General features: G+C 42.4%; 1 protein-coding gene across 1 annotated transcript in view; it reads left to right on the plus strand.

Moving 5' to 3' along the window:
- The window catches only part of n4bp2 (NEDD4 binding protein 2), a 103065-nt gene that overhangs the window by 17829 nt on the left and 59834 nt on the right, over window positions 1–25402 (plus strand). Inside the window, exons 3-4 of the mRNA XM_041188896.1 lie at window positions 6269–6393; window positions 19929–20017. Of these exons, the coding sequence (XP_041044830.1) occupies window positions 6269–6393; window positions 19929–20017 (214 nt within the window). The remainder of the gene's footprint in view (window positions 1–6268; window positions 6394–19928; window positions 20018–25402) is intronic.

Below are 25402 nucleotides of genomic sequence, written 5' to 3' on the forward strand. Positions count from 1 at the left end.
CCCCACGTGGATTTCAACTGAAATTCCATCCCTCATGTTTCGAACCCACCCAGGATTACACGGATCTCCGGGACATAAAACGTTTCTCGGACTGCTGTTCCCGTCACATTCTGAAATCCACACTCAGTGCCATGCGCCGCCATATGAACACACTCGACCTCTCCCTCCAGCAGCACCGCCGTACCCTTTTTCAAAGCTGCGCGTGCCCCCAGTTTCATTTTATCCTTCGGCTCATCCGACGCCTCAACAAGAAACTTTTTCTCTTTCTCTCAAGTGCTAAGGAACGCCAGCTCCAACAACTCATCGACACCAACACCCATCTAGGACCCTCCACCCCTGCCTGTCCCTCCGTCCCCACCCCATCTTCCAATCCCAACCCCAGCCGTGTATTCACTATACCCCTGACCTTCCCCTCTCCGATGCTGAACGTTCAGTGCTCAGCAAAGGACTTAGTTTCATACCCTTACGCCCTCACCTCAATGAATTTCGGGCTCGGCATGATGCTGAACTCTTCTTCTGCCGTCTTCGTCTCCGGGCTCACTTCTTTGGGCAGGAGTCCTCTCCCAGTTCAACGGATCCTTTTACCCATCTCCAATATTCTCCCTCCACCTGGACCCCTCCCTTTGGATTCTTACCTTCTCTTGATCTTTTCATTGAGAACTGTCGGCGCGACATTAGTCGTCTCAATTTCTCTGCTCCTCTCACCCATTCTAACCTGTCTCTCTCTGAACTTACTGCACTCCATTCTCTCAGGTCCAACTCTGACATTGTCATCAAACCCGCTGACAAGGGTGGTGCTGTTGTTGTCTGGCGCACTGACCTCTACCTCGCGGAGGCTGAGCGTCAACTCGCAGACACTTCCTCCTACCTCTCCCTGGACCATGACCCCACCACTGAACAGCAAGCCATTGTTTCCAGGACTGTCACTGACCTCATCTCCTCTGGGGATCTCCATCCCACAGCTTCCAACCTGATATTCGCCCAACCTCGGACGGCCCTCACACCCGCTTCCTGTAAGGACTCCGTCCCATTCTCTCAGTTCCTTCGCCTCCGTCGCATCTGTTCCGATGATGCTACCTTCAAAAACAGTTCCTCTGACATGTCCTCCTTCTTCCTTAACCGAGGTTTTCCACCCACGGTCATTGACAGGGCCCTCAACCGTGTCCGGCCCATCTCCCGCGCATCCGCCCTCATGCCTTCTCCTCCCTCCCAGAAACATGATAGGGCCCCCCTGGTCCTCACTTATCACCCCACCAGCCTCCACATTCAAAGGATCATCCTCCGCCATTTCCGCCAACTCCAGCATGATGCCACCACCAAACACATCTTCCCTTCACCCCCCCTATCAGCATTCCGTAGGGATCGCTCCCTCCAGGACACACTGGTCCACTCCTCCATCACCCCCCCCTCTTCAACCCCCTCCCAAGGCACCACCCCATGCCCACGCAAAAGATGCAATACCTGCCCCTTCACTTCCTCTCTCCTCACCATCCAAGGACCCAAACACTCCTTTCAAGTGAAGCAGCATTTCACTTGCATTTCCCCCAACTTAGTCTACTGCATTCGTTGCTCCCAATGTGGTCTCCTCTACATTGGAGAGACCAAACGTAAACTGGGCGACCGCTTTGCAGAACACCTGCGGTCTGTCCGCAAGAATGACCCAAACGTCCCTGTCGCTTGCCATTTTAACACTCCACCCTGCTCTCTTGTCCACATGTCTGTCCTTGGCTTGCTGCATTGTTCCAGTGAAGTCCAATGCAAACTGGAGGAACAACACCTCATCTTCCGACTAGGCACTTTACAGCCATCCGGACTGAATATTGAATTCAACAACTTTAGGTCGTGAGCTCCCTCCCCCATCCCCACCCCCTTTCTGTTTCCCCCTTCCTTTTCTTTTTTTTTCCAATAAATTATATAGATTTTCCTTTTCCCACCTATTTCCATTATAAAAAGAGAAAAAGAAAAAAAAAGGAGAAAAAAAAGAAAAAAAAAAATTATTTATTTATTTGTCTCTTTGTTTTTTTTTACATCTTTTATGCTCTCCCCACCCCCACTAGAGCTATACCTTGAGTGCTCTACCATCCATTCTTAATTAGCACATTCGTTTAGATAATATCACCAACTTTAACACCTATGTGTTCTTTTGTATTATTGTTGTTGACATCTTTAGATGATCTGCTTCTATCACTGCTTGTTTGTCCCTACAACCACACCCCCACTCCACCTCTCTCTCTCTCTCTCTCTCTCTCTCTCTCTCTCTCTCTCGCCGCCCCCCACACACACACCTTAAACCAACTTATATTTCAACTCTTTCTTGGACTCGAACTCAAGTTTTGTCGAAGGGTCATGAGGACTTGAAACGTCAAATCTTCTTCTCCGCCGATGCTGCCAGACCTGCTGAGTTTTTCCAGGTAATTCTGTTTTTGTTTTTGTTTTGGATTTCCAGCATCCGCAGTTTTTTTGTTTTTATCTCAGTTAATGTCATTTGATCTTTCAATTCTGATGTCTTCTGCCTCTGCCTTTCATCCATCGTTGTCGTATTCGCTCATGATATTTTCCAAAGCCCCACTGCTTTGCTATTTCTCCCTCCTCGTCCTTTCTGCCTTTATTAATTGTGCCGTTGCTCATCTATTTGCCCTTCTATTACTGTTTGCTGTCCATTGTTTACCATGTGATAAAATTTGGGCATTTATTACATTAAATAAGTTATATTACTGCCAATTGTTTTGAAGCAGCTAGGAGAAATTTGAAAATAATATTTGTTGGAGTCATGTTGATAGGATAATACAGGTACACAGATGTAGACTAGTATTCCCTGCAATTGGTTTATAAATCTTGGGTATACAATTAACAATACACGTTGTGTGGGTATAAAGTTGAATTTGAAATGAAGGTTACAGAAACTAGAAGAATATCCTAGTACAAAAGCAAAATGTTGTAGATGTTGGAAATCTAGAAAAAAATGAAAATGCTGAAAATACTCAGCCAGTCAGACAGCATCTGTGGAGAGAAATGGGACTTAATATTCCAAGTCTGATGGGTCATCAACCTGAAACTTTAACTGAGTATCCCAGTTATATCAACATTTTATTGAAATAATTCCACTCAAAGACCATAATTTTCCAGGGAAGAAAGGAGCACAGGTACAATCGGGTTGGGGAAGGAATGAGGTAAATTCCCTGGCGTAAACATCCCAGTGTAATTTTTTAAATAATACAAGAAGTTACAATCAACTCAGAATGCATTGAATACTCCCAAGGTAGCCTTTGTGAATGGAGACATCCATTTTATATGACATCTATCTGCAGTACATGTTATGTCTGTACTTGTCATAGAATGACATTTATAAAGTTAAAAGACCTGTCAAGAAATGCTGAAGCTGTTTTTTGTCCTTGGTCATATTTTGTTTAATGTGCAGCTCTTTTTGAAAACAAAATGTGGTATGCAAATACAGAATAAATGTTACTACAGAGAAGATTCCTCTCAAGGCATCAAGAAATGCAGCCTCTGGAAACCTGTAAAGCAACCTTAAAGAAAATGGGCAGCTCCTGGAATGTAATTCTGCCTGGCTGGATCAGCAAAGACAGTGCCCTCTGGTCGCTATCCCCTGCTACCCACTGTCCCAAACAACTTGGCTTGATTTTTTAAGGTGGGACAGTTATATTGGCCTCTCAATTTTTGAGAACAAAAGCAAGGCTAGGAAGGATAGAGTTCTGCAACCCATGGAAACAAAAGTGAGGCTGGTAATCAAATCAAATCGTCCCTTGCATTCAAACTGACCCTCCCTCATCATCAAACCAGTAGAACTGGGAATATGACTTGTGAACTGCAGGACCTGAACTCAATACATCACCCTCCCTCCCCAAGATTTGGAGCAAAGTTAATACTTTTAATCTATGGTGCCCCAACCATTCCACTGAAAGCAGAATTGGTATGACAGTGAAAGGAAGGTGTACTAAACCACCCACTTTCCCTCTCCCTACCAGAAGGGAGAGAAGGATAGCCATTTTACCCCTCCTCTGTCCCTTCCTGCACTTTTTCTGTCTTTCACTTCTCCATTCCCCACCTTTCCTACTGAATAGTAATCCAGCCTTTTTAACCCAGGCCAACTCCCATTGACAAAAATTTCCCTTTCCATACAACAGAAGCATAAGAACAATTGTTAAATGGAATCCTGATTATTTTAGTTAGTGGCCATTGTTGTAATATCAACAATATTGATAGTAATAAGCTGTCAGCAAGAGGTATTAGAGAAGGCTGATGAGAGTTCTGCTGATAATTTGTATAAGGAGGGCGCAGAGGAAATTTGCTAGAATTTATCAGGGATGAAAGACTTCAGGTTTTTTTGTTAATGGTAAATTGCGCTTGTCTAATTTGTTTGAGTTTTTTGATGAGGTAACAGAGGATTGATGAGGGTAATGTGATTGATTTGGTCTACACACACTTCCAAAGGGCGTTTGATAACATGCCACATAATAGGCTTGTAAGCAAAGTTGAAGCCCAAGGAGTAAAAAGGACAGTGATAGCATGGATACAAAGTTGGCTGAAATGGTAGGAAACAAAGTATTGGTGAACTGTTGTTTTTTGGACTGGAGGAAGATATGTATTGATCGATAGTAGGACCAGTTGCCAGTACTATGACCAGTGGTCTGTATTAGGACCACTGCTTTTTTCTTCATACATGTCAATTACCAGGACTTGGGTGTATAGGGCACAAATTCAAATTATGCAGATTACACAAAGTATGGAAGTATTGTGCACTGAGAAGCATAGTGATAGACTTCAAGAGGAAACAGACAGGCTGGTGAACTGGGCAGACATGACACATGAAATTTAATGTAGAGAAGTATGAAGTGGTACATGTTTGTAAGAAGAACCAGGAGAGGCAATATAACAAGAAGGGCACAATTCTAAAGTGGGTGCAGGAACAGAGAAACCTGTTAATATTGTTCACAAATTGTTGAAGGTGGCCAGGCAGGTTGAGAAGGTGGTTAAATAGGCATACGGAATCCTGTGCTTTATAAATAGAGGTGTAAAGTGTAAAAGCAAAGAAGCTAATGTAAACCTTTATAAAGCACTCATTCAGCCTCAACTCCAATCCTGGGCACTGCACTTAGGAAGGTTGTGAAGGCTTCATAGATGGTGTAGAAAAGATTTATGAGAATTGTTCCCAGGATAAGGGGCTTCAGTTACATGAATAAATTAGAAAAGCTGGTTTGTTTTCCTTAGAGAGAGACAAGATTTGATAGTGTTCAAGATCATGAGGGGCCTAGGCAGAGTAGAAAGAGAAAAATTGTTCCTGTTGGCAGAAGGGTTGAGAATCAGAGGGCATCAATTTCAAGTGATTGGCAAAAGCACCAAAAGTGGAATGAGGCAAAAGTTTTTTATGCAGTGAGTGGTTAGCATGTAGAATGCATTGCCTGAGAGTGTGGTGGAAGCAGATTCAATCGTGATTTTCAAAAGGGGATTGGATAAACACCTGTAGAGAGAAAAATTACAGGGCTATGGGATAAGAGTGTGGGACTAACTGAGTTGCTGTTGTAGTGAGCTGGCACAGATATGATGAGTTTGAGTGGTTTCCTTCTGTGCTGTAATCTTTCTGTTTGATTGGAAGTTTTAAATGAGGTGAAATTTGTAGAATGCATTTGGGTCTGTTTTTGACTCGGTACTGCAAATGCAATAAGATGCAACACTAACTTGCTGTTGGACAATGGAGCTAATCACATAAAACTATTTCACAACATAGTGGCAATTTGGCTGATTGTGCTCTCTGAAAACTCCTTTCCTTCTATCCTTTGCAACTTTTCCTTTCCACTTATTTATCCACTTCTCTTTTTACACCTATTATGGTCGAGGAATTGAATTCAAAAATAAAGAAGCCTTGATAACTCTGAAAAATGATGGTTGTACACCTTTGGGCTCCTCACTAATTCTGGAGCCAATGCAAAGCCAATCTGTGATGGTACCAAAAATTGAGGGGTCTGTGATACAAGGTAAGAAGACTAAACAGCTAGGACTGTATTCTTTCAAACTGAAAAGATGGATGTGGAAGAGATTGATCAAGTTCCACTAAATGAGGTGAGTTTTGTTAGTTGAGATAATAAGGACCCAATGGCCCTCACCTGTGCCAAAATTTGTGTTATCGTGGAAACAAGCAAAACCTATTTGCAAATTGCGAGACAACAATTCTTCTAATGCAAACTTATTGCATAGCTTGAGAACTTGAAATTTCACTCATAACTAATAAGTTTCCATTGCACTTGGACAGAATGCTTGTTCAACAGGGGCCTAATGGAATGATTTTCAGCACAGATGAATATTTTTCTCGAAGTGGGCACTACCAGTTTGATCCTAGTTTGATTGGAGAGGCTCATGAGTGGAACCAAAAAAGAGGTGAGAAATTTTGCAACAGGTTCTTGGTTACTATAGACATTATTGCAGTGTGTTGGAGGAAGAGTTTATTTCGTGCTTTCTGCACAATTAGGTGAACCATCTTTAACTTGTCATCTGAGTAATTTCAAAAACTACTTGAACATTATGCTTTCAATGTACAATTCTTATTCTAAATGGGCAAGTTTAGCGATGTCTTTAAGAAGCTGTGTCATCTTTGAATTTTTAAGGCATACAAGATTTAGCTGGGATGGCGTATGATTCTCTTTTAGCCAGTAAAACAAAACTGAGGTTGTGGGGCGGTAATGGTTTTACGATTGTATGCAGTGCCAGCTTGACAAATTATTTTCTCGCATAGAAACAGAAGTAGACCATTTCGTCCCTTGACCCTGATCTGCCATTCAGTGAGATCATGGATGACTTACAAAGTAACTCCATATACCAGCCTTTGTCCTATATACCTTAATACCTTTGACTCTCAAAATTCTATCATTCTCAGTTTTAAAATTAACAATTGATCTTCTGCAAATGGCAATTGATGCTAGAGAGTTCCAAACTTCTACCACCCATTGCTTCCTAATTTCACTCCTGAAAGGTCTGGCTCTCGTTTTAAAACTATTCTCCCAGTCTTACACTCCCCAATCAGTAGAAGAAGTTTCTCCCAGTCTATCCTATCTGTTCCCCTGAATATCTCGAATAATTCAATCTAATCAACCTTTTACCTTTTAAATTCCAGGGATTACGATCTTATTGGTTTGACCTCTCCTCAAGATTACCCTTGAAATCCAGATATAATTCTAGTATATCCACACTGCATTTATCATTTCCTATGGCTGTGATGTGCAGTACTGCTCACAGTACTCCTGGTGTGATCTAACCAAGACTTAGCACAGATGAACTGTGACTTCTACCTCCTTGTATTCTATTCCTCTAGATATAAAAGCCAGCATTCCATTAGCTTTATTGATAATTTTCTAAACACGTTCATGACATTTTAATGATCTGTTTACCTTGACCCCACCTCTGGACATCCACTGTTCCTAGATTTTCACCATTTAGAAAGTACCCTATTCTATCCTTTTTAAGTCCAAAGTGGATGGCTTCACAATTGCCTATATTGAAATCCAGTTGTCATGGTTTCTCCTATTCGCTAAACCTATGCACGTTTTTGCAATTTTGTCTGTCCAAGCACTGTTTACAATGCAGCTTGCTTTTGTGTCAGTGGAAAATTTGGATACACGCCTTTCTGAACCTTCATCAAAGTCATTAATGAATACAATGAATAGTTGATGACCAATACAGATCCTTGAAGGACACCACTAGTCATATTCTGACAATTTGAGTATCTACCCATTATCCCCACTCTGTTTCCTTCTGCTTGGCCAGTTTACTCACCAGTTGAATGGTTTGTCTTCAATTACATGACTTTCAGCTTGAGCTAACAATCTCTTATGAGGGACTTTATCAGATATCTTCTGGAAGCCCATTTAAATAACATCCATGGACATTCCCTGTCCACACTTCATTCACCTCTTCAAACTACTCTTTACAAGTCTATGCTGGCTTCCTTTATCAGCTGAAAAAATTCAAGTTGTTCAGTCACTTATTTATAGACTTCAGCAGTTTCCTGACAGATGTTCAGCTAAATGATGTATAATTCCCTGTGCCACTTTTCTTAAATGACAGAGTAAATATGCGATTTTTCAACCTATGGAACAGTTAGCAAATCATGAGAAATTTGTAAATGTCCTATTATCTTCCCAATGTTTTGCCTATTTCTTTTAAAACCATCTGATCCTGGGGATTTGTCACTCTACGGTGCCATTAATTTCCCATTACTGTTATCTTTCTTTGGTTAATTTTGTTGAGCTCCTGTCCCCAATTCAGTAATAGTTGTCTTGGGTTGTCTGGCATGTTCACTTCTTCCTTGACTATAAACACTGACACAGTAATTATTTAGCATGTCAGCTATTTCCTTGTTTTCATTGACAACATCAATGTTACCAGTTTTCAAGGGACCCACATTACTTATGACCACCCTCTTTTTATCTAATGTAATTGTGAAAGTTTCTTGTGTTGATTTTTGATATTCCTTACAAGTTTCTTTTCATATTCTCTTCTCTTCGCTCATGCTGTTTTGTTACCTTTTGTATTTTTCCTATTCATCAGGTTCTGTGCTATTTTTTATATTTTTGGATGCTTATTCTTTTAGCTTTATGTTGTTTCTCTTACTTTAGTTGCTCACGGCTTTCTTAGTACCATCCTTGGCCAGACCACAGGACGTTGGGGAGAGATCCAGTTAGGGACCAATTACGTAGATAAATGTTGAGATTCAAGACAGGCGTCGGTAAACACCAAGCCGAACAATCTCGTTGAAAGTCTGTTTCACGAGGGGTTCCCAGCTTCACCTTCGAAGATCTCCCCTTGGAATTCTCTCCAAAAGTCCATTCCACTTGGATGGCTTTAACACTGGCCCACCTCACAGGATTTCAATCTCACCTTCCAAGGTTCCTTCTCCCTGGATTCCCGAGTACACTTAAACACTAGCTCAGTAGCAAACTTTCAGACCTATGGCTGTGCCAAGCAGAACACCACTGCTCCAAACAGGTACCTTTGCCGCAACCTTTGCTTCTCTTTATACTTAAAGTCTGCTCCCCACAGCTCTTTGGCTAACTTAACTGGGACCTGTTTCTGTCCCTTTTGCCTTTGCCACACTTGTGGGCTGGCAGACTCCCTGAAACTGACTGCCTCAAGAAGAGTTGTTCACTGACCCTTGAACTGATCTGCGATCTATCAAAACACTCCCAGAGGGTCTCACCTTTGTTACTAGGCAGGAACCAATGTATCAAGCATTGGAACACACTGTACCTTATATGTTACAATCTCCACAGTCTATGTAAATTTAGCACCCAGGGAAAGACAGATTAATGGATTTCATGATTGTCTTTTTTTTGGCAAGTAGAACTCTTGCCTTTCAGCGGTATAAACTGGTTATGAATTACATTAAATTCTCTTTGAACACCTACTGATTGTCAGATTTGTCCAGTTTACTGTGGACAGTCTCTGTCTGATCCCATTGAAGCCTGCCTTACCTAAAGCTAGGATCTTTGCAGTTGTTTCATGTTTCTCCCTTTAAAACACTACCTTGAACTCAACCATACCATGATTGGTGTTGGTTAGATGTTTATGCACCATTAGGTTGTTAACAAAATTTGGCTCATTGCTTAATACTAAATCTAATGTGACATGGCCCCTTGCAGGGTATATTGTTTCAAAAAACTATCTGGGACATAGTGTAGAAATGCACTACCTCTCTGACTTGTGCCAGCCTGCTTATTCCAATTAACTTGACAGTTAAAATCCCCTATTAAAAGCACTCTGCATCTGCTTCATGCTTCTCTAATCTCAGCATTTATAAAACCTATCACTTCACAGCCACTAGCAAGGTGGCATGTACACAACTCATTCTGTAGCTCTGCTTCCCAAGCTATTTTCCAATGTGACCCCATTTTAACACTTCAAAATTGATGTGATCCCAGATGCCAATAAAAACACAATAGCAATAAAGCAGCTTAGTAATGTTTCCATAAACATGGTAACAAATGAATTACGGAGAATGTAATTTCTTCAGAATTTGAGTTTTAAATGATTTTGGCTAGTACATCAATAATTTGAGGTCAGCAGAGAATTTGCTAAATCTGATATGGTCTGTCTTCTGTTATGCTTTAATCCTGCTAATACTGTATAGCCTGTATTCTATCATGATGGGAAAAAGCATATACATGTTTTTCTTTCTTAGTAATATTTTTAAGCAACACAAGGATTTTTAGAAATGAGAAATATCATTGGGTCCAATAGCTACACCCCTTTATGATAGTGAGGTGAATGTTTCCCCCCAGTTAAGTCGTGTAGAATGACAGGTCATGGTCTCAGAATAAGAGGTCACCCATAGGTTGGAGATTAGGTAAAGTTTCTTTACTCGAAGGCTTATAAAGCTTTGAAACTGACTCCAAAGAGCTATGGGTACTCAGTCATTGAGCATATTTAAGACAAAGGTTGATACTTTTTTGGATACTAAAGGAATTAACGGATATGGAGCTACTGTAGGAGTTGAGATAGAAGATGAGAAGATGGCAGAACAGGCTCGAAGAGCTGTATGGCCTACTCTCGCCCCTATGTCTTAGACTCCTTATGTTCCTTGCTAAAGTATGCATGCTTTAGATCACCTTGTTTTTTATTCATTCATGGGATGTGGGCATCGCTGGCTAAGCCAGCATTTATTGCCCATCCCTAATTGCCCTTGTGAAGGTGGTGGTGAGCTGGCTTCATGAACTGCTGCAGTCCATGTGGCATAGGTACACCCAAAATGCTGTTAAGGAGGGAGTTCCAGGATTTTGACACAGTGACAGTGAAGGAAGAGGGATATATTTCCAAGTCAGGATGCTGTGTGGCATGGAGGGGAACTTCCAGATGTTCCCATGCATCTACTGCTCTTGCCTTTCTAGATGGTAGCGGTTGTGGGTTTGGAAGATGCTGTCTAAGGAACCTTGGTGAGTTCCTGCAGTACATCTTATAGATGGCACACACTGCTGCCACTATGTGATTGTGGTGGAGGGAGTGAATGTTTGTGGAAGGGGTGCCAATCGAGCAGGTTGCTCTGTCCTGGATAGTGCAGAGCTTGAGTGTTGTTGGAGCTGCACTCACCCAGGCAAGTGGAAGTATTCCATCACACTCCTGACTTGTGCCTTGTAGATGGTGGACAGGCTTTGGAGAGTTAGAGGGCGAGTTACTCATTGCAGGATTCCTAGCCCCTGACCTCTTATAGCCACAGTATTTGTAAGGCTAGTCCAGTTCAGTTTCTGATCAATAGTAACCCCCAGCATGTTGATAGTGGGGGATTCAACGATGGTAATGCCATTGAATGTCAAGGGGCGATGGTTAGATTCTCTCTTATTGGAGATGTTCATTACCTGGCACTTGTGTGGCGCGAATGTTACTTGCCACTTGTCAGCCCAAGCCTGGATATTGTCCAGGTCCTGCTGCATTTGGACATGGACTGCTTCAATATATTAGGAGTCGCAGATGGTGCTGAACATCGTGCAATCATCAGCGAACATCTGACCTTATGATGGAAGGAAGGTCATTGAAGCAGCTGACGATTGTTGCACCTAGGACACTACCCTGAGGAACTCCTGCAGTGATGTCCTGGAACTGAGATGATTGACCTCCAACAACCATGACCATCTTCCTTTATGTGAGGCATAAAGGAGAGTTTTCTCTGTGATTCCCATTAACTCCAGCTTTGCTAGAGCTCCTTGATGCCACACTCAGTCAAATGCTACCTAATTGTCAAGGGCAGTCATTCTCATCTCACCTCTGGAGTTCAGCTCTTTTGTCCATGTTTGAACCAAGGCTGTAATGAGGTCAGGAGCTGAGTGATCCTGGCAGAACCCAAACTGAGAATCAGTGCGCAAGTTATTTCTATGAAGTGTTGCTTGAAAGTGCTGTTGATGACCCCTTCCATCACTCCACTGATAATTTAGAGTAGGGATGGGGTGCTAATTGGCAGAGTTGGATTTGCCCTACTTTTTGTGGACGGGACACACCTGGACAATTTTTCATGTTGCCGGGTAGATGACAGTGTTGTAGCTGTACTGGAACAAGTGGCTATGGGTTGAGCCCCTAGAGCACAAGCCTTCAGTATTATTGCTGGAATATTGTCAGGGCTTATTGCCTTTTCAGTATCTATTGCCTTCAGCTGCTTCTTGATATCACGCGGCGAGAATCGAATTGGCTGAAGACTGGCATCTGAAATGCTGGGGACCTCCGGAGGAGGAGGCTGAGATGGATCATCCACTTGGCACTTCAGGCTGAAGATTGTAGCAAATGCTTCAGCCTTATCTTTTGCACTGATGTGCTGGGCTTCCCCATCATTGAGGATGGGGATATTTTTGGAGGCACCTCCTCCAGTGAGTTGTTTAATTGTCCACCACCATTCACGACTGGATGTGGCAGGACTGCAGGGCTTAGATCTGATCTGTTGGCTGTGGGATTGCTTTGCCCTGTCTATCACTTGCTGCATATGCTGTTTGGCACACAAGTAGTCCTGTTTTATAGCTTCACCAGGTTGACACCTCATTTTAAGATATGCCTGGTGCTACTCCTGGCATGCCCTCCTGCACTCTTCATTGAACCAGGGTTGATCCCCTGGCTTGATGGTAATGGTAGAGTGGAGGATATGCTGGGCCATGAAGTTACAGGATTGTGTTTGAGTACAATTCTGCTGCTGATGGCCCACAGTGCCTCACGGATGCCCAGTTTTGAGTTGCTCGATCTGTTCGAAAGCTATCCCATTTAGCATGGTGTAATGCCACACAACACAATGGAGAGTATCCTCAATGTGAAGACGGGACATTGTCTCCACAATGAAATGTACAGTGTACTGATAGTGTCATGGACAGATGCATCTGCGGCAGGCTGTTGGCATTATTCTGAACCACGTGCTAGCCATTTAACCAACTGAGCTAACTGGCCCCCAAGAGTAATCATAAGATAGAATTTCACATTGAGGGTGAGAAATTTGGGTCTGAAATTCGTGTTTTAAAATTCAATAAAGACATGAAGACAGTTAGCTAAAGTGGAATAGGAAATAGGTTAAAAGGGAAGATGGCAGAGAAGCAATGGCAGACATTTAGGACTCTGTTTCATAACTCTCAGTAAGGATATCTTCCAGTGAGATAGATAAATACTATGAGAAGGGTGCACCATCACGTGGCTAACTAAGGAAATTGAGGATGGTGTCAGATTTAAAGAAAAGATGCACAAGTCTGCAAAGATTAGTGCTAGACCAGAAGATTGGAAAAAATTTTAGAAACCAGTAAAGGATGACTCAAAAAAATAGAGGGAGAAAACTAGAAAGAAATACAAAACCAGACAGCAAAAGCTTCTACAAATAAATAAAAAGGAAGAATGAGCATTGATCCCTTAACGGATGAGGCTGTGGAATTAATAATTCGAAACAAGCAAATGGCAGTGACTTTGAACAAGTATTTTCTATGGTCTTCGCATAAGAAGACACAGAAAATATCCCAAAAATTGTAAACAATCAAGAGGGCAAAAGGGAGAGTGAGACATAAAACAATCTCAATCGCTGGAGAAAATGTACATAAGAACATGAGAAATAGGAGCAGGAGTAGGCCATACAGCCACCTCAAACCTGCCCTGCCATTCGGTAAGATCATGTCTGATCTGCCCCAGGCCTCAACTCCTCTTTTGTGCCAACTTCTCATAGTTCTCAACTCCATGGTATTTCAAAAATCTATCTACCTCATCTTTAAATACTTTCAATGATCTAGCCTCCACAACTCTCTGGGGTAGAGAATTCCAGACATACACTACCCTCTGAGAGAAGAAATTCCTTCACACCTCAGTTTCAAATGAGTGTCTCCTTATTTTGTAACTATGTCCCCTAATTCAAGATTTCTCCACTAGTGGAAACGTCTCAAATCTACCCTGTCAAGCCCCCTCAGAATCTTGTACGTTTCAATGAGATCGCCCTTCATTCTTCTAAACTCTAATGAATGAAGGCCTGACCTGTTTAGCCATTCTTGATAAGTCAATTATTTCATCCCAGGAATCCGCCTAGTGAATCTCTTTTGAACAGCCTCCATCCTTTCATAAGTACGGGGACCAAAACTGTACATAGAAATACTGGTGTGGCCTCACCAAAACCCTGTATAGTTGTAACAAGACTTCACTATTTTTAAACTCCAGTTCCCTAGCAATACAGGCCAAGATTCCGTTTGCCTTTTTAATTACTTGTTGCACCTGCACGCTAACTTTTTGTGTTTCATGCACAAGAACGCTCAGGTCCCTCTGTGCTGCACTTTCTCCTAGCCTCCCTCCATTTAAATAATAGTCTGCCTTTTGATTCTTCCTACAAAAGTGCAATACCTTACACTTGCCCTAATTAAACTCCATTGTCAAGTTTTTGCCCATTCACACCTTATCCCCTTGCAGATTCCTTATAGAACCATAGAAAAGTTACAGCACAGAAGGAGGCCATTCCACCTATCTTGTCCATGCCAGCCCGAGGACACCCAGGTGCCCTTTCTAATCCCACCTTCCTGCATCTGGCCCATAGCCCTGCAGCTTACAGCGCTTAAGGTGCGGAGCCAGATAATTTTTAAAATCACAACATGCCCTCCCATCTATTTTTTGTATCGTCAGCAAATTTGGATACATTACACTACCCCCTCCTCCAAATCATTAAGATAGATAGTAAATAATTGAGGCCCTAGGACTGATCCTTGTGGCACCCCACTTGTTACGTCTTTCCAATCTGAATAAGACCCATTAATCCCGACTCTATCTTTTGTGTGTTAACTGATCCTCAATCCATGCTAATACATTACCCCCAATACCATGAGCTCTTATCTTGTGCAATAACCTTTTATGTGGCACCTTGTCAAATGCATTCTGGAAATCCAAATACACTACATCTACTTGTTTCCCTTTATCAACTCTGTTTATTATATCCTCAAAAAACTCTAGCAAATTTGTCAAACATGATTTCCCTTTCACAAAACCATGTTGACTCTCTTTTATTGCGTTAAGCTTTTCTACATGTCCTGCTATTTCTTCCTCAATAATGGACTCTAGCATTTTCCCAACGACAGATGTTAGGCTGACTGGCCTATGGTTTCCTGCATTTTGTCTCCCTCCCTTCCTGAACACTGGCATCACATTAGCGGTTTTCCAATCTGCTGGGACCCTCCTGGAATCCAGTGAGTCCTGGAATATTTCAACCAATGCATCCACTATCTCTGCAGCCACTTCATTTAAAACTCTTGGATGCAGGCCATCATGTCCTGGTGACTTGTCTGCCTTTAGTTCCATTATTTTGTCAAATACTTTGTCCCTCGTGGTAGAGTCTGGTACAAGATCTTTCCTCCCATTAGCTCCTTCCTTATTTGCTATCTTTGGGGTGCCCTCCACCGTGAAGACCAGTGCAAAATATTGGTTTAAGTTATCTGCCATTTCTCTGTTCCCCGTTATCAATTTTCCAGTCACATCCTCTAAGGGTCCCACATTCACTTTAGCCACTCTCTTTTTATACACCCTTAGAAGCTCATGCTGCTTGTTGTTACATTTCCTGCCAATTTACTTTCATAATCCATTTTCTCTCTCTTTATTAGCTTTTTAGTCATCTGCTGGTTCCTAAAAAAAAAAACAATCCTCTGGCCTACCACTAGTTTTTGCTGCCTTGTATGCCTTAGCTCTTGATTGGATACTCTCCTTGACGACCTTAGTTAACCACAGGTGGTTCATCCTTGTCATCAAGTCCTTTTTGACTGGGGTAAATATTTGCTGAGCGTTATGAAATACCTGCTTAAATGTCTGCCACTGCTCATCTACTGACCTTCCCCTGAGTCTACTTTCCCAGCCTGCTTTAGCCAACTCTTTCTTCATACCTCTGTAATTGCCCTTTTTTAAGTTGAGGACACTGGCCTGAGTTGCTCGCTCTCAAACTGGATTTGAAATTCTCCCAAATTATGATCGCTACCCCCTAGAAGATCCTTAACAACGATATCTCTTATTAATCCCACCTCATTACACATCACTGGATCTAAAATAGCCCATTTCCGGATAGATTCTGCAACATAAAGCTCTAGGAAACAATCCCTGATTCACTCTACAAATTTGTCTTCCATGTTACCCCTGCCAATCTGATATGTCTAGTCAACATACAGATTAAAATCACCCATGACAATTATAGTGCCCTTCTTACATGTCTCCATTATTTCCTGATTTATGCTTTGTCCTACAATGAGGCAACTCTTTGGAGGTCCTTTAAACAACTCCCACCTGTGACGACTTCCCCTTGCTGTTCTTTATTTCCACCCAAACTGATTCCACATCACAATCTATTGCACCTATATCACTACTCACCACCATACCTGCCTCACTCGCAGTCACATACCTGCCTCACACGCAGTCACGTCCTGCTGTCCCTTACCATGGCCCAAATTTGGTGCAATTCATCTAAGGGGTGTGACTGCCTCCTGAAACAGTGTCCAGGTAACACTCTGCCTCCCTGATGTGTTGCAGTGTCTGCAGCTTGGACTCCAGCTCATCAACTCTGAGCCAAAGTTCCTCAAGCAGCCAACACTTGCTGCAGATGTGGTCACCATGGATTGCACCAACATCCACCAGATCCCACATACTACAACTACAACGCATCGCCTGCCCAGCCACCTCTATTCTATTTAATTAATTAATTTGAATGTTAAATATTTTAAAAGTGAATTTCTTAATATACCCTTCAGGTGTAATAACGTCTCGTGATTTAAACCACTTGGTCAATCAAGAGATACACGGAAGAGATACACACCAATCAACCTACCTGTTTTCCTTCCTGAGAGGTAGAAACAGGTCCTCCTCTTAGGAAAGCTAATGGACCAAAAGGCTGATGGCCTGCATCCTAGTATCTTAAAGAAAGTGGCTCCAGAGATAGTGGATGCATTGGGATGTAATCTTCCAAAGTTCCTTAGATTCTGGAAAGATCTCAGCAGTTTGGAAAGCCGCAAATGTAACAATGCTATTCAAGAATGGAGGGGGACAGAAATCAGGAAACTAAATTCCAGTTCGCCTAACATCAATCATTGGGAAAATGCTAGAATGCTTCATTAAGGAGATAGTAGCATTTAGAAGATCATAATACAATCAGGTAGAGTCAACATGGTGAAAGGAAAATGGTGTTTGACAAATGAGGATGTAACAAAGAGTGGATAAAGGGGAACTTGTAGTTGTAGTGTATTTGGAGTTCCAAAAAGCATTCGATAAGATGCCACATAAAAGTTACTGCACAAGATAAGGGCTCATGGTGTTGGGGGTGACTTATAGAGAATTGGCTAACTGGAAACAGAGATTTGGATGAATTGGTCATTTTCAGGTTGGTAAACTGTAACTAATGGAGTGCCACAGGCTCAGTCCTGGGGCCTCAACTATTTACAGAATGACTTGAAAGAAGGAGCTGACTTTACTGGAGCCAGATTTGCTGCTGATAAAAAGTTAGGGTGAAAAGCAGGTTGTGAGGAGGATACAAAGTCTGCAAAGGTATATAGATAGATTAAGGGAGTGGGCAAAATTTTGGCAAATGGAGTATGATGTTGGAAAAATGAGAGGTTGTCCACTTTGGAGGAAAAATAGAAAAGCAGAACACTAGATAATGGAGAGAGACTGCAGAATGTTGTAGTACAGAGGGATCTCTGTACATGAATCACAAAAAGATAGCATGCAGGTACAGCAAGTAATTAGGAAGACAAATGGAATAATTAACCTTTATTGTGAGGGGGTGAAGAATAAAAGTAGGGAAGTCTTGTTGCAGCTGCATGGGGCATTGGTGAGACTGCGCCTGGAGTATTATGTACAGTTTTGGTTTCCTTACTAAAGGAGGGATATACTTGCATTGGAAGCAGCTCAGAAAGAGTTGACTAGGCTGATTTCTGGGATGAAAGTGTTGGCTAGGAGGAAAGGTTTGATCCCGTACTCATTGGGGTTTGGAAGAATGAGAGATAATATTGAACCATCCATGATTCTGAGGAGGCTTGACAGGGTAGATGCTTGGAGGATGTTTCCTCTCGAGGGTAAATCTAGAACTTGGGCACAGTTTGAAAATAAGTGGTCATCCAATTAAGCTGGAGGTGAGGAAGAATTTCTTCTCTGAGTGGGTTGTTAATCTTGGGCAATCTTTTCCCTAGTGAGCAGTGGAGGCTGAATTGTTGAATATATTCAAGACTGAGTTAGGCAGAATTTTGATTAACAAGGGAGTTCAGGCAGGAAAATGGAGTTAAGGTCACAGTCAGATCCGCCATGATATTTTCGAATTGCGGAATGGGCTTGATCGGCTAAATGGCTTGCTTCTGCAGTTATTTCATATTATCTTATGAATCTCCCTTTTGGTCTCCTTCAGCTATGCCATGACTTTCCACCTTAGCTGCCTTAGATGCTCAGATTTTCCACTGCCACAGAACTGTTCCTTCTGCTGAAAATCTTAAGCTAAGAGCTCTGTGTCTGTTCTGACCACTGGCTGAAATTTGACCTCTCAGTTTTGCTTATTCTTCCCAATTCACTTCCATTTCCCAAGCAACCGAAGCCACAGACTGATTTCTCAAAAGTCTGATGACACAGCTAGGAATTTGAATTTACAGTTACCCCCAAAGACACCTGGAGATTTGGGTTTCTGTTGCACTCAGGGATTGTCTGAAAGAAACACAAGCTTTGAAACCCTGGTCAGTGCAGACAATCGCTTGCCAACTACAGATTTCAACGCAACACAGTTATGAAAATTGCTTGTGACAGCCTCACTGTCCACGAACTCCCTTGTACTGCAGTCCAGGCACGCAACTTGCTTTGTCGTATTCCGGTCTACATTATTTATATCTAGTTTATTGCCTGTTGCAAGTTATTTTTCTTTAGCAGCATGCTAATTTTCACTAAGCAGAGGACAAAAATTTTAAATACTTCCTCAAGTTTGCATTACAATTATTGGTTGTGATTAAGTAAAAAGGCAGCACCTCTTGCCCCTTCTGCACCAAATTCCCACTTGTACCACATAATTCCCAACTTTCGCACTCTAAGACTGTATTCATTTCACAACCACTCTGTACATTGTAGATACTGTTTACTTATAGTCTGAGTCACATCCAAGTTGCAACTGCTAACTCAGTTGCCTGTTCACAATAATTAGCACAGACAGTTTACAGTTGATTACAATTAATTGCCACTCTTGCCATAACCCCAGCTTGTTCAAAAAATGTTATTCATTGAAAGGGTAAACTTGGCAGCAAAATTGGTTTATCAATTATTCTTGCACCCTTAAGATCTAGTTTTGAATCCTGGCTGGACCACTGGATGAAAATATTTCTCGTTTATGAATGCTGTTTGCTAAAGAAATTCTGAAAAATTGCAGCAAAGTGCAGAATCTAATTGACAGTAATTGCCATCTTCACTCCCTAAACTCCCCCAGCTCCCCACTTGCCCATCCCCCTCACCAACACACAGCCTTCACATTGAGGATGCCCTCCTTCTAAATTGGATAGATTTCGAACAGATCTAGCAGCTCAAAACTGGGCATCCATGAAGCGCTGTGGGCCATCAGCAGCAGCAGCAGAATTGTACTCGAACACAATCTGTAACTTCATGGCCCAGCATATTCCCCATTCTACCATTACCATCAAGTCAGGGGATCAACCATGGTTCAATGAAGAGTGGAGGAGGGCATGTCAGGAGCAGCACCAGACTCTTGGTTTACACTAAGATTTGCATATTATACATATTCCTAAGTTTGATCTTTGAAATACTTGTATCATGTTTACATTAAGCATTTATAGATTCAAAGTAAATATGAGCAGATAAACCAGGTTTATTTAACTTTGCAACTTAAAACTTGAGTTTCAAGTCATCTGCATGCTGTTGTCATCATTAATTGTCAACCTTTCTGAGTAAAATTTAATTCTGATCATATTTTATTTCAGCCAAAGAGGCCATGGAGGAAGGCTATTCCCCAGTTATAATAGATAACACAAATACACAGGCTTGGGAGATGAAGCCTTACATTGTTTTGGTGAGTGAAAGCTATTTGGAAATGCCTTCTCTGGTCTGGATTTTTCCCTAAGCATTCAATATCTTGTAAAGAATGTCAGTTTCTTTGAAGTATGAAATGCAACTTCATCTTTTGTCCCTTTTAATTTTTGTAAGTACTAGGTGGCCTGGAAATAATTCAACAATGCTTTGGAACTTGAGTTGTCTTTGGAGCACTTGAGTTTTTGATTGTCTGATGTTGTTTAACGCATAGTGCTTTGAAGAGGGAATTGGTGTTTTCTGGCACAAAAAATACCCCAAGTGTTAGATGCATCTGTGACAAAAGTGCTGCAATTTGATAAATGCATGGCTAAATTTCATTGTTACTTTTCTCATCATATCTGCCACCAGAGGTGGAAAAACTTGTTATATACCACATTTTCATTGGAGTCTTGGTCAAGAAGGTGAGCAAGCAGCCTGTCTGGTGTCGCAAAGCTCACTACATTATGTTGAAACCAAATACTGAAGCTTTTAAGCAAAATTATTCTGAATTATTTTTTACGCTTGTGTTACTCATCTTATTTATGCAACATATCACTCAACATTAAAGGTGAATATGTAACTGTTCGTATAAAATTTGGTGTACTCCCATATTAAAATGAAACGCAGCGAATGAAGCAGAAAACTCAACATTTCAACATGGACAGTAGGTTTGACAAAGCTGGAAACATGTATGCAAGAACCAAATTAAATTAGTGCAAAATTTTAAAATTCAATACACCACATATCATCATAAACAAGAAAAAGTGATTAGAAATGGCAGTTCTTTCAATTTTAATTCTTTAAATGTGAGTTACTTCTGTATGTTTTGTTAGACAAAGTTTAAATATTCTGCTGTAGATTTGATTAATAGCTTTTTTGCCACCTAAAAGCCATTGAAGCATGAACATTTCATTTTCATTGAAGGCTCCTGCAAAGGAACTCAATGTTACCCCTACCTTCCTCTCTCCATAATTGTTTCCTGGACTGCTGAGTGTTTCTAGCATTTTCTGTTTTGGCTGAGCAGAATCATATATCCCACTGCTGGTTCTTTTGCAATACTTTCTATGAAATTGTATGCTAGCAACATTTACAACAGAAAATTGTGTCACGTAACAGCTATATGTGGAAGAAAAATAGAGAAAAAAAATTACTTCAAAAACAATACTGTGCAAAAAAGCTTTAAGGAGCTTGAAATAATTTTTGATTTGACCTGTTGAGACTCTTGATGGGGGGTGATGGGAGCAAGGGTGATGGCAATACTCGGATCGTGGGGTATGAAGCCTGATCAATATTAAAATCAATGAACCAGGAGTTTTTCCGTAGTGTTTAAATCCCAGGTCATAACAATCCTTAGTCAGAGGCACTGATGGCCATGAATTTCATCCAGCACCTTAACAGGCCCTCGTGTGTTAATTGTATATTAATTGTGTTTAGTTGTTTTCAAGTGGTGGACATTAACTGGCTATTCACATGTGCTGTTATGTAAAAAAATAAATATTAAGGAGCTGGCTAAAACTGTGTTGGCTACATTAGGAAGTGTATATTTGAAATAGGTATCTTGAAAATAAAAGATTATAAAAACGGGAAAAGATTGGTTCCAGCTCTATCTTTCACTACCTGGCTTTCTGTGAAAAGGGGGCCTGGCTTCCTGAAACCTGCTGCGCTGCACTGTTCTCACCCGGCCTGAAAGGCCAGGAAGGTCAGGCAAGAAAGGAGAGGCTTTGTTAGCAGCTAAGTACGTAGGAACGGAATGGCAATCCGGTTCTGCCACTCTGCGGAAGATACAGACCTTTTATTTTTTGAGACAGATGCTGATTAAAAAGGGAAACTGAAAAGAGAAACAGAAAGAAAACTGACTGTCCCACTTTCTAAGATTGAAACTGAGGTTGGAAACCAAAACTTCTGGGAAGACAAACTGGTTGAAACTTTGTAATAAGGACACAAATATCAGAGCCCAGATGAAGGTGATGATTCCAGTGGTGCAGTACAGGCAGGCTAAGAAAGACAGAGGTGAGATCTGGAAGCTGAGAATAGGCTAATATACATTTGCTGCAGCCGTTTCTATTACTTGAAGAAAACATTAGTGGATCTACACCAGCCTGAGTTGAGGAAGTTCTGCAGACCTGTGCCATTTTTGATGAAGACTGTGCCTTTGGAGCTCAGGTTGGTTGTACTCTGCTGTTGGCTGGGGGTCAGGCTAAATCCTAGAAGGAGAGGAGCTAAAATTGTTTTGAGAGGAAGACAGTGCTTAGAAGAACTTTGCAACTGAGATTGATGACATTTATGCTGAATGAACTGCCAAGCCAGATCTGTCTTAGTGGTAAATACAGAAAATGCTGGAAAAACCCAGCAGGTCTGGCAGCATCTATGGAGAGAGAAACAGAGCTAATGTTTGAAGTCCAATATAACTCTTCGGAACCCAGTCTGTCTTAGTAAGTTTAGTATGTAATTTAGGGGGGAGTATGTAATGAGGGGGGAGGTGATGGCGTAGTGGTATTGTCGCTGGACTAGTAATCCAGAGACTCTGGGTAATGCTCTGGGGACTCGGGTTTGAATCCCGCCATGGCAATGGTGGAATTTGAATTCAATAAAAATCTGGAATGATGACTATGAAACCATTGTCAATTGTAAAAAAAAAAAACCCATCTGGTTCACTAATGTCATCCTACATGTGACTCCAGACCCAAAGCAGTGTGGTTGACTCTTAAATGTGCCCTCTGAAATGGTCTAGCAAGCCACTCAGTTGTAACAAACCGCTACAAAGACACAAAAAAGGAACGAAACCGGATGGACCACCCGGCATCGACCTAGGAAACGAGAACGGCAATCGCAGCCCTGTTGACCCTGCAAAGTCCTCCTTATTAACACCTGGGGGCTCGTGCCAAAATTGGGAGAGCTGTCTCACAGACTAGTCAAGCAACAACCAGTCTCATGGAATCATACCTTATAGATAATGTCCCAGACACCACCATCACCGTCCCTGGGTATGCCCTGTCCCACCGGCAGGACAGGCCCAGCAGGGATGGCGGCATAGTGGTATACAGTCGGAAGGGAGTTGCCCTGGGGGTCCTCAACATCGACTCTGGTCAAATATGGGCAAGGAAACATTCTGCTGATTGCCAGGTACCGCCCTCCCTCAGCTGATGAATCAGTGCTCCTCCATGTTGAACATCACTTGGAGGAAGCGCTGAGGGTGGCAAGGGCACACAATGTTTGCTGGGTGGGGGATTTCAATGTCCATCACCAAGAATGGCTGGGTAGCACCACTACTTGACCAAACTGAATTGACCTAAATGACATAGCTGCTAGACTGGGTCTGCGGCAGGTGGTGAGGGAACCAACAATCGGGAAAAACACACTTGACCTCATCCTCACCAGCCTGCCTGTTGCAGATGCATCTGTCTGTGACAGTGTCGGTTGGGAGTGACTGCACAGCCTTCACATTGAGGATGCCCTCCATCGTGTTGTGTGGCACTACCACCATGCTAAATGGGCTGGATTTCGAACAGATCTAGCAACTCAAGACTGGACATCCATGAGGCGCTGTGGGCCATCAGCAGCAGCAGCAGAATTGTACTCGAGCACAACCTGTAACTTCATGGCCTGGCATATTCCCCACTCTACCATTACCATCAAGCCAGGGGGGGTCAACCATGGTTCAATGAAGAGTGCAGGAGGGCATGTCAGGTGCAGCACCAGGCATACCTAAAAAGGAGTTGTCAACCTGGTGAAGCTATAAAACAGGACTACTTACGTGCCAAAGAATATAAGCAGCTAGTGATAGGGCTCTGCGATCCCACAATCAACGGATCAGATCTAAGCTCTGCAGTCCTGCCACATCCAGTCTTGAATGGTGGTGGACAATTAAACAACTCACTGGAGGAGGAGGCTTCACAAATATCACTATCCTCAATGATGGAGAAGTCCAGCACAACAGTGCAAAAGATAAGGCTGAAGCATTCACAACAATCTTCAGCCAGAAGTGCCGAGTGGATGATCCATGTCGGCCTCCTCCAGAGGTTCCCAGCATCACAGATGCCAGTCTTCAGCCAATTCGATTCACTCCACGTGATATCAAGAAACGGCTGAAGGCACTGGACACTGCAAAGGCTATAGGCCCTGACAACATTCTGGCAATAGTTCTGAAGAATTGTGCTCCAGAACTTGCCACGCTCCTAGCCAAGCTGTTCCAGTACAGCTACAACACTGGCATCTACTCAACTATGTGGAAAATTGCTCAGTTATGTCCTATACACAAAAAGCAGGACAAATCCAACCAGGCCAATTACCACCCTGTCAGACTACTCTCCATCAGTAAAGTAATGGAAGATGTTATCAACAGTGCTATCAAGTGGCACTTGCTTAGCAATAACCTGCTCACTGATGCCCAGTTTGGGTTCCGCCAGAGCCACTCAGCTCCTGACCTCATTACAGCCTTGGTTCAAACATGGACAAAAGAGCTGAACTCCTGAGGTGATGCGAGAGTGACTGCCCTTGACATCAAGGCAGCAGTTGACTGAGTGTGGCATCAAGGAGCCCCAGCAAAACTGGAGTCAATGGGAATCAGGGGAAAAACTCTCTGCTGGTTGGAGTCATAGCTAGCACAAAGGAAGATGGTTGTGGTTGTTGGAGGTCAGTCATCTCAGCTCTAAGACATCACTACAGGAGTTCCTCAGGGTAGTGTCCTAGGCCCAAGCATCTTCAGCTGCTTCATCAATGACTTTGATTCCATCATAAGGTCAAAAGTGGGGATGTTCACTGATGTTGCACAATGTTCAGCACCTTTCACGACTCCTCAGAAACTGAAGCAGTCCATGTTCAAATGCAGCAAGACCTGGACAATATCCAGGCTTGGGCTGACAAGTAGCAAGTAACATTCGCGCCACAGAAGTATGGGGCAATGACCATCTCCAACAAGAGAGAATCCAGCTATTGCCCCTTGATGTTCAATGGCATTACCACCACTGGATCCCCCGCTATCAACATGCTGGGGATTACCATTGACCAGAAACAGAACTGGACTAGCCACATAAATACTGTGGCTACAAGAGCAGGTCAGAGGCTAGGAATCGTGCAACGACTAACTCACCACCTGACTCCCCAAAGCCTGTCCACCATCTGCAAGGCACAAGTCAGGAATGTGATGGAATACTCCCCACTTGCCTGGATGAGTGCAGCTCCTACAACACTGAAGAAGCTGGACACCATTCAGGACAAAGTGGTTCACTTGATTGGCACCACATCCATAAACATTCATTCCCTCCACCACCGATGCACAACAGCAACAGTGTACCATCTACAAGATGCACTGCAGGAATTCACCAAGGTTCCTTAGACAGCACCTTCCAATGGAAGGGTTAAGGACAGGCAGAATGATAAAAACACC

Source organism: Carcharodon carcharias, chromosome 1, assembly GCF_017639515.1.
Source record: "Carcharodon carcharias isolate sCarCar2 chromosome 1, sCarCar2.pri, whole genome shotgun sequence".
Lineage (NCBI taxonomy): Eukaryota > Metazoa > Chordata > Chondrichthyes > Lamniformes > Lamnidae > Carcharodon > Carcharodon carcharias.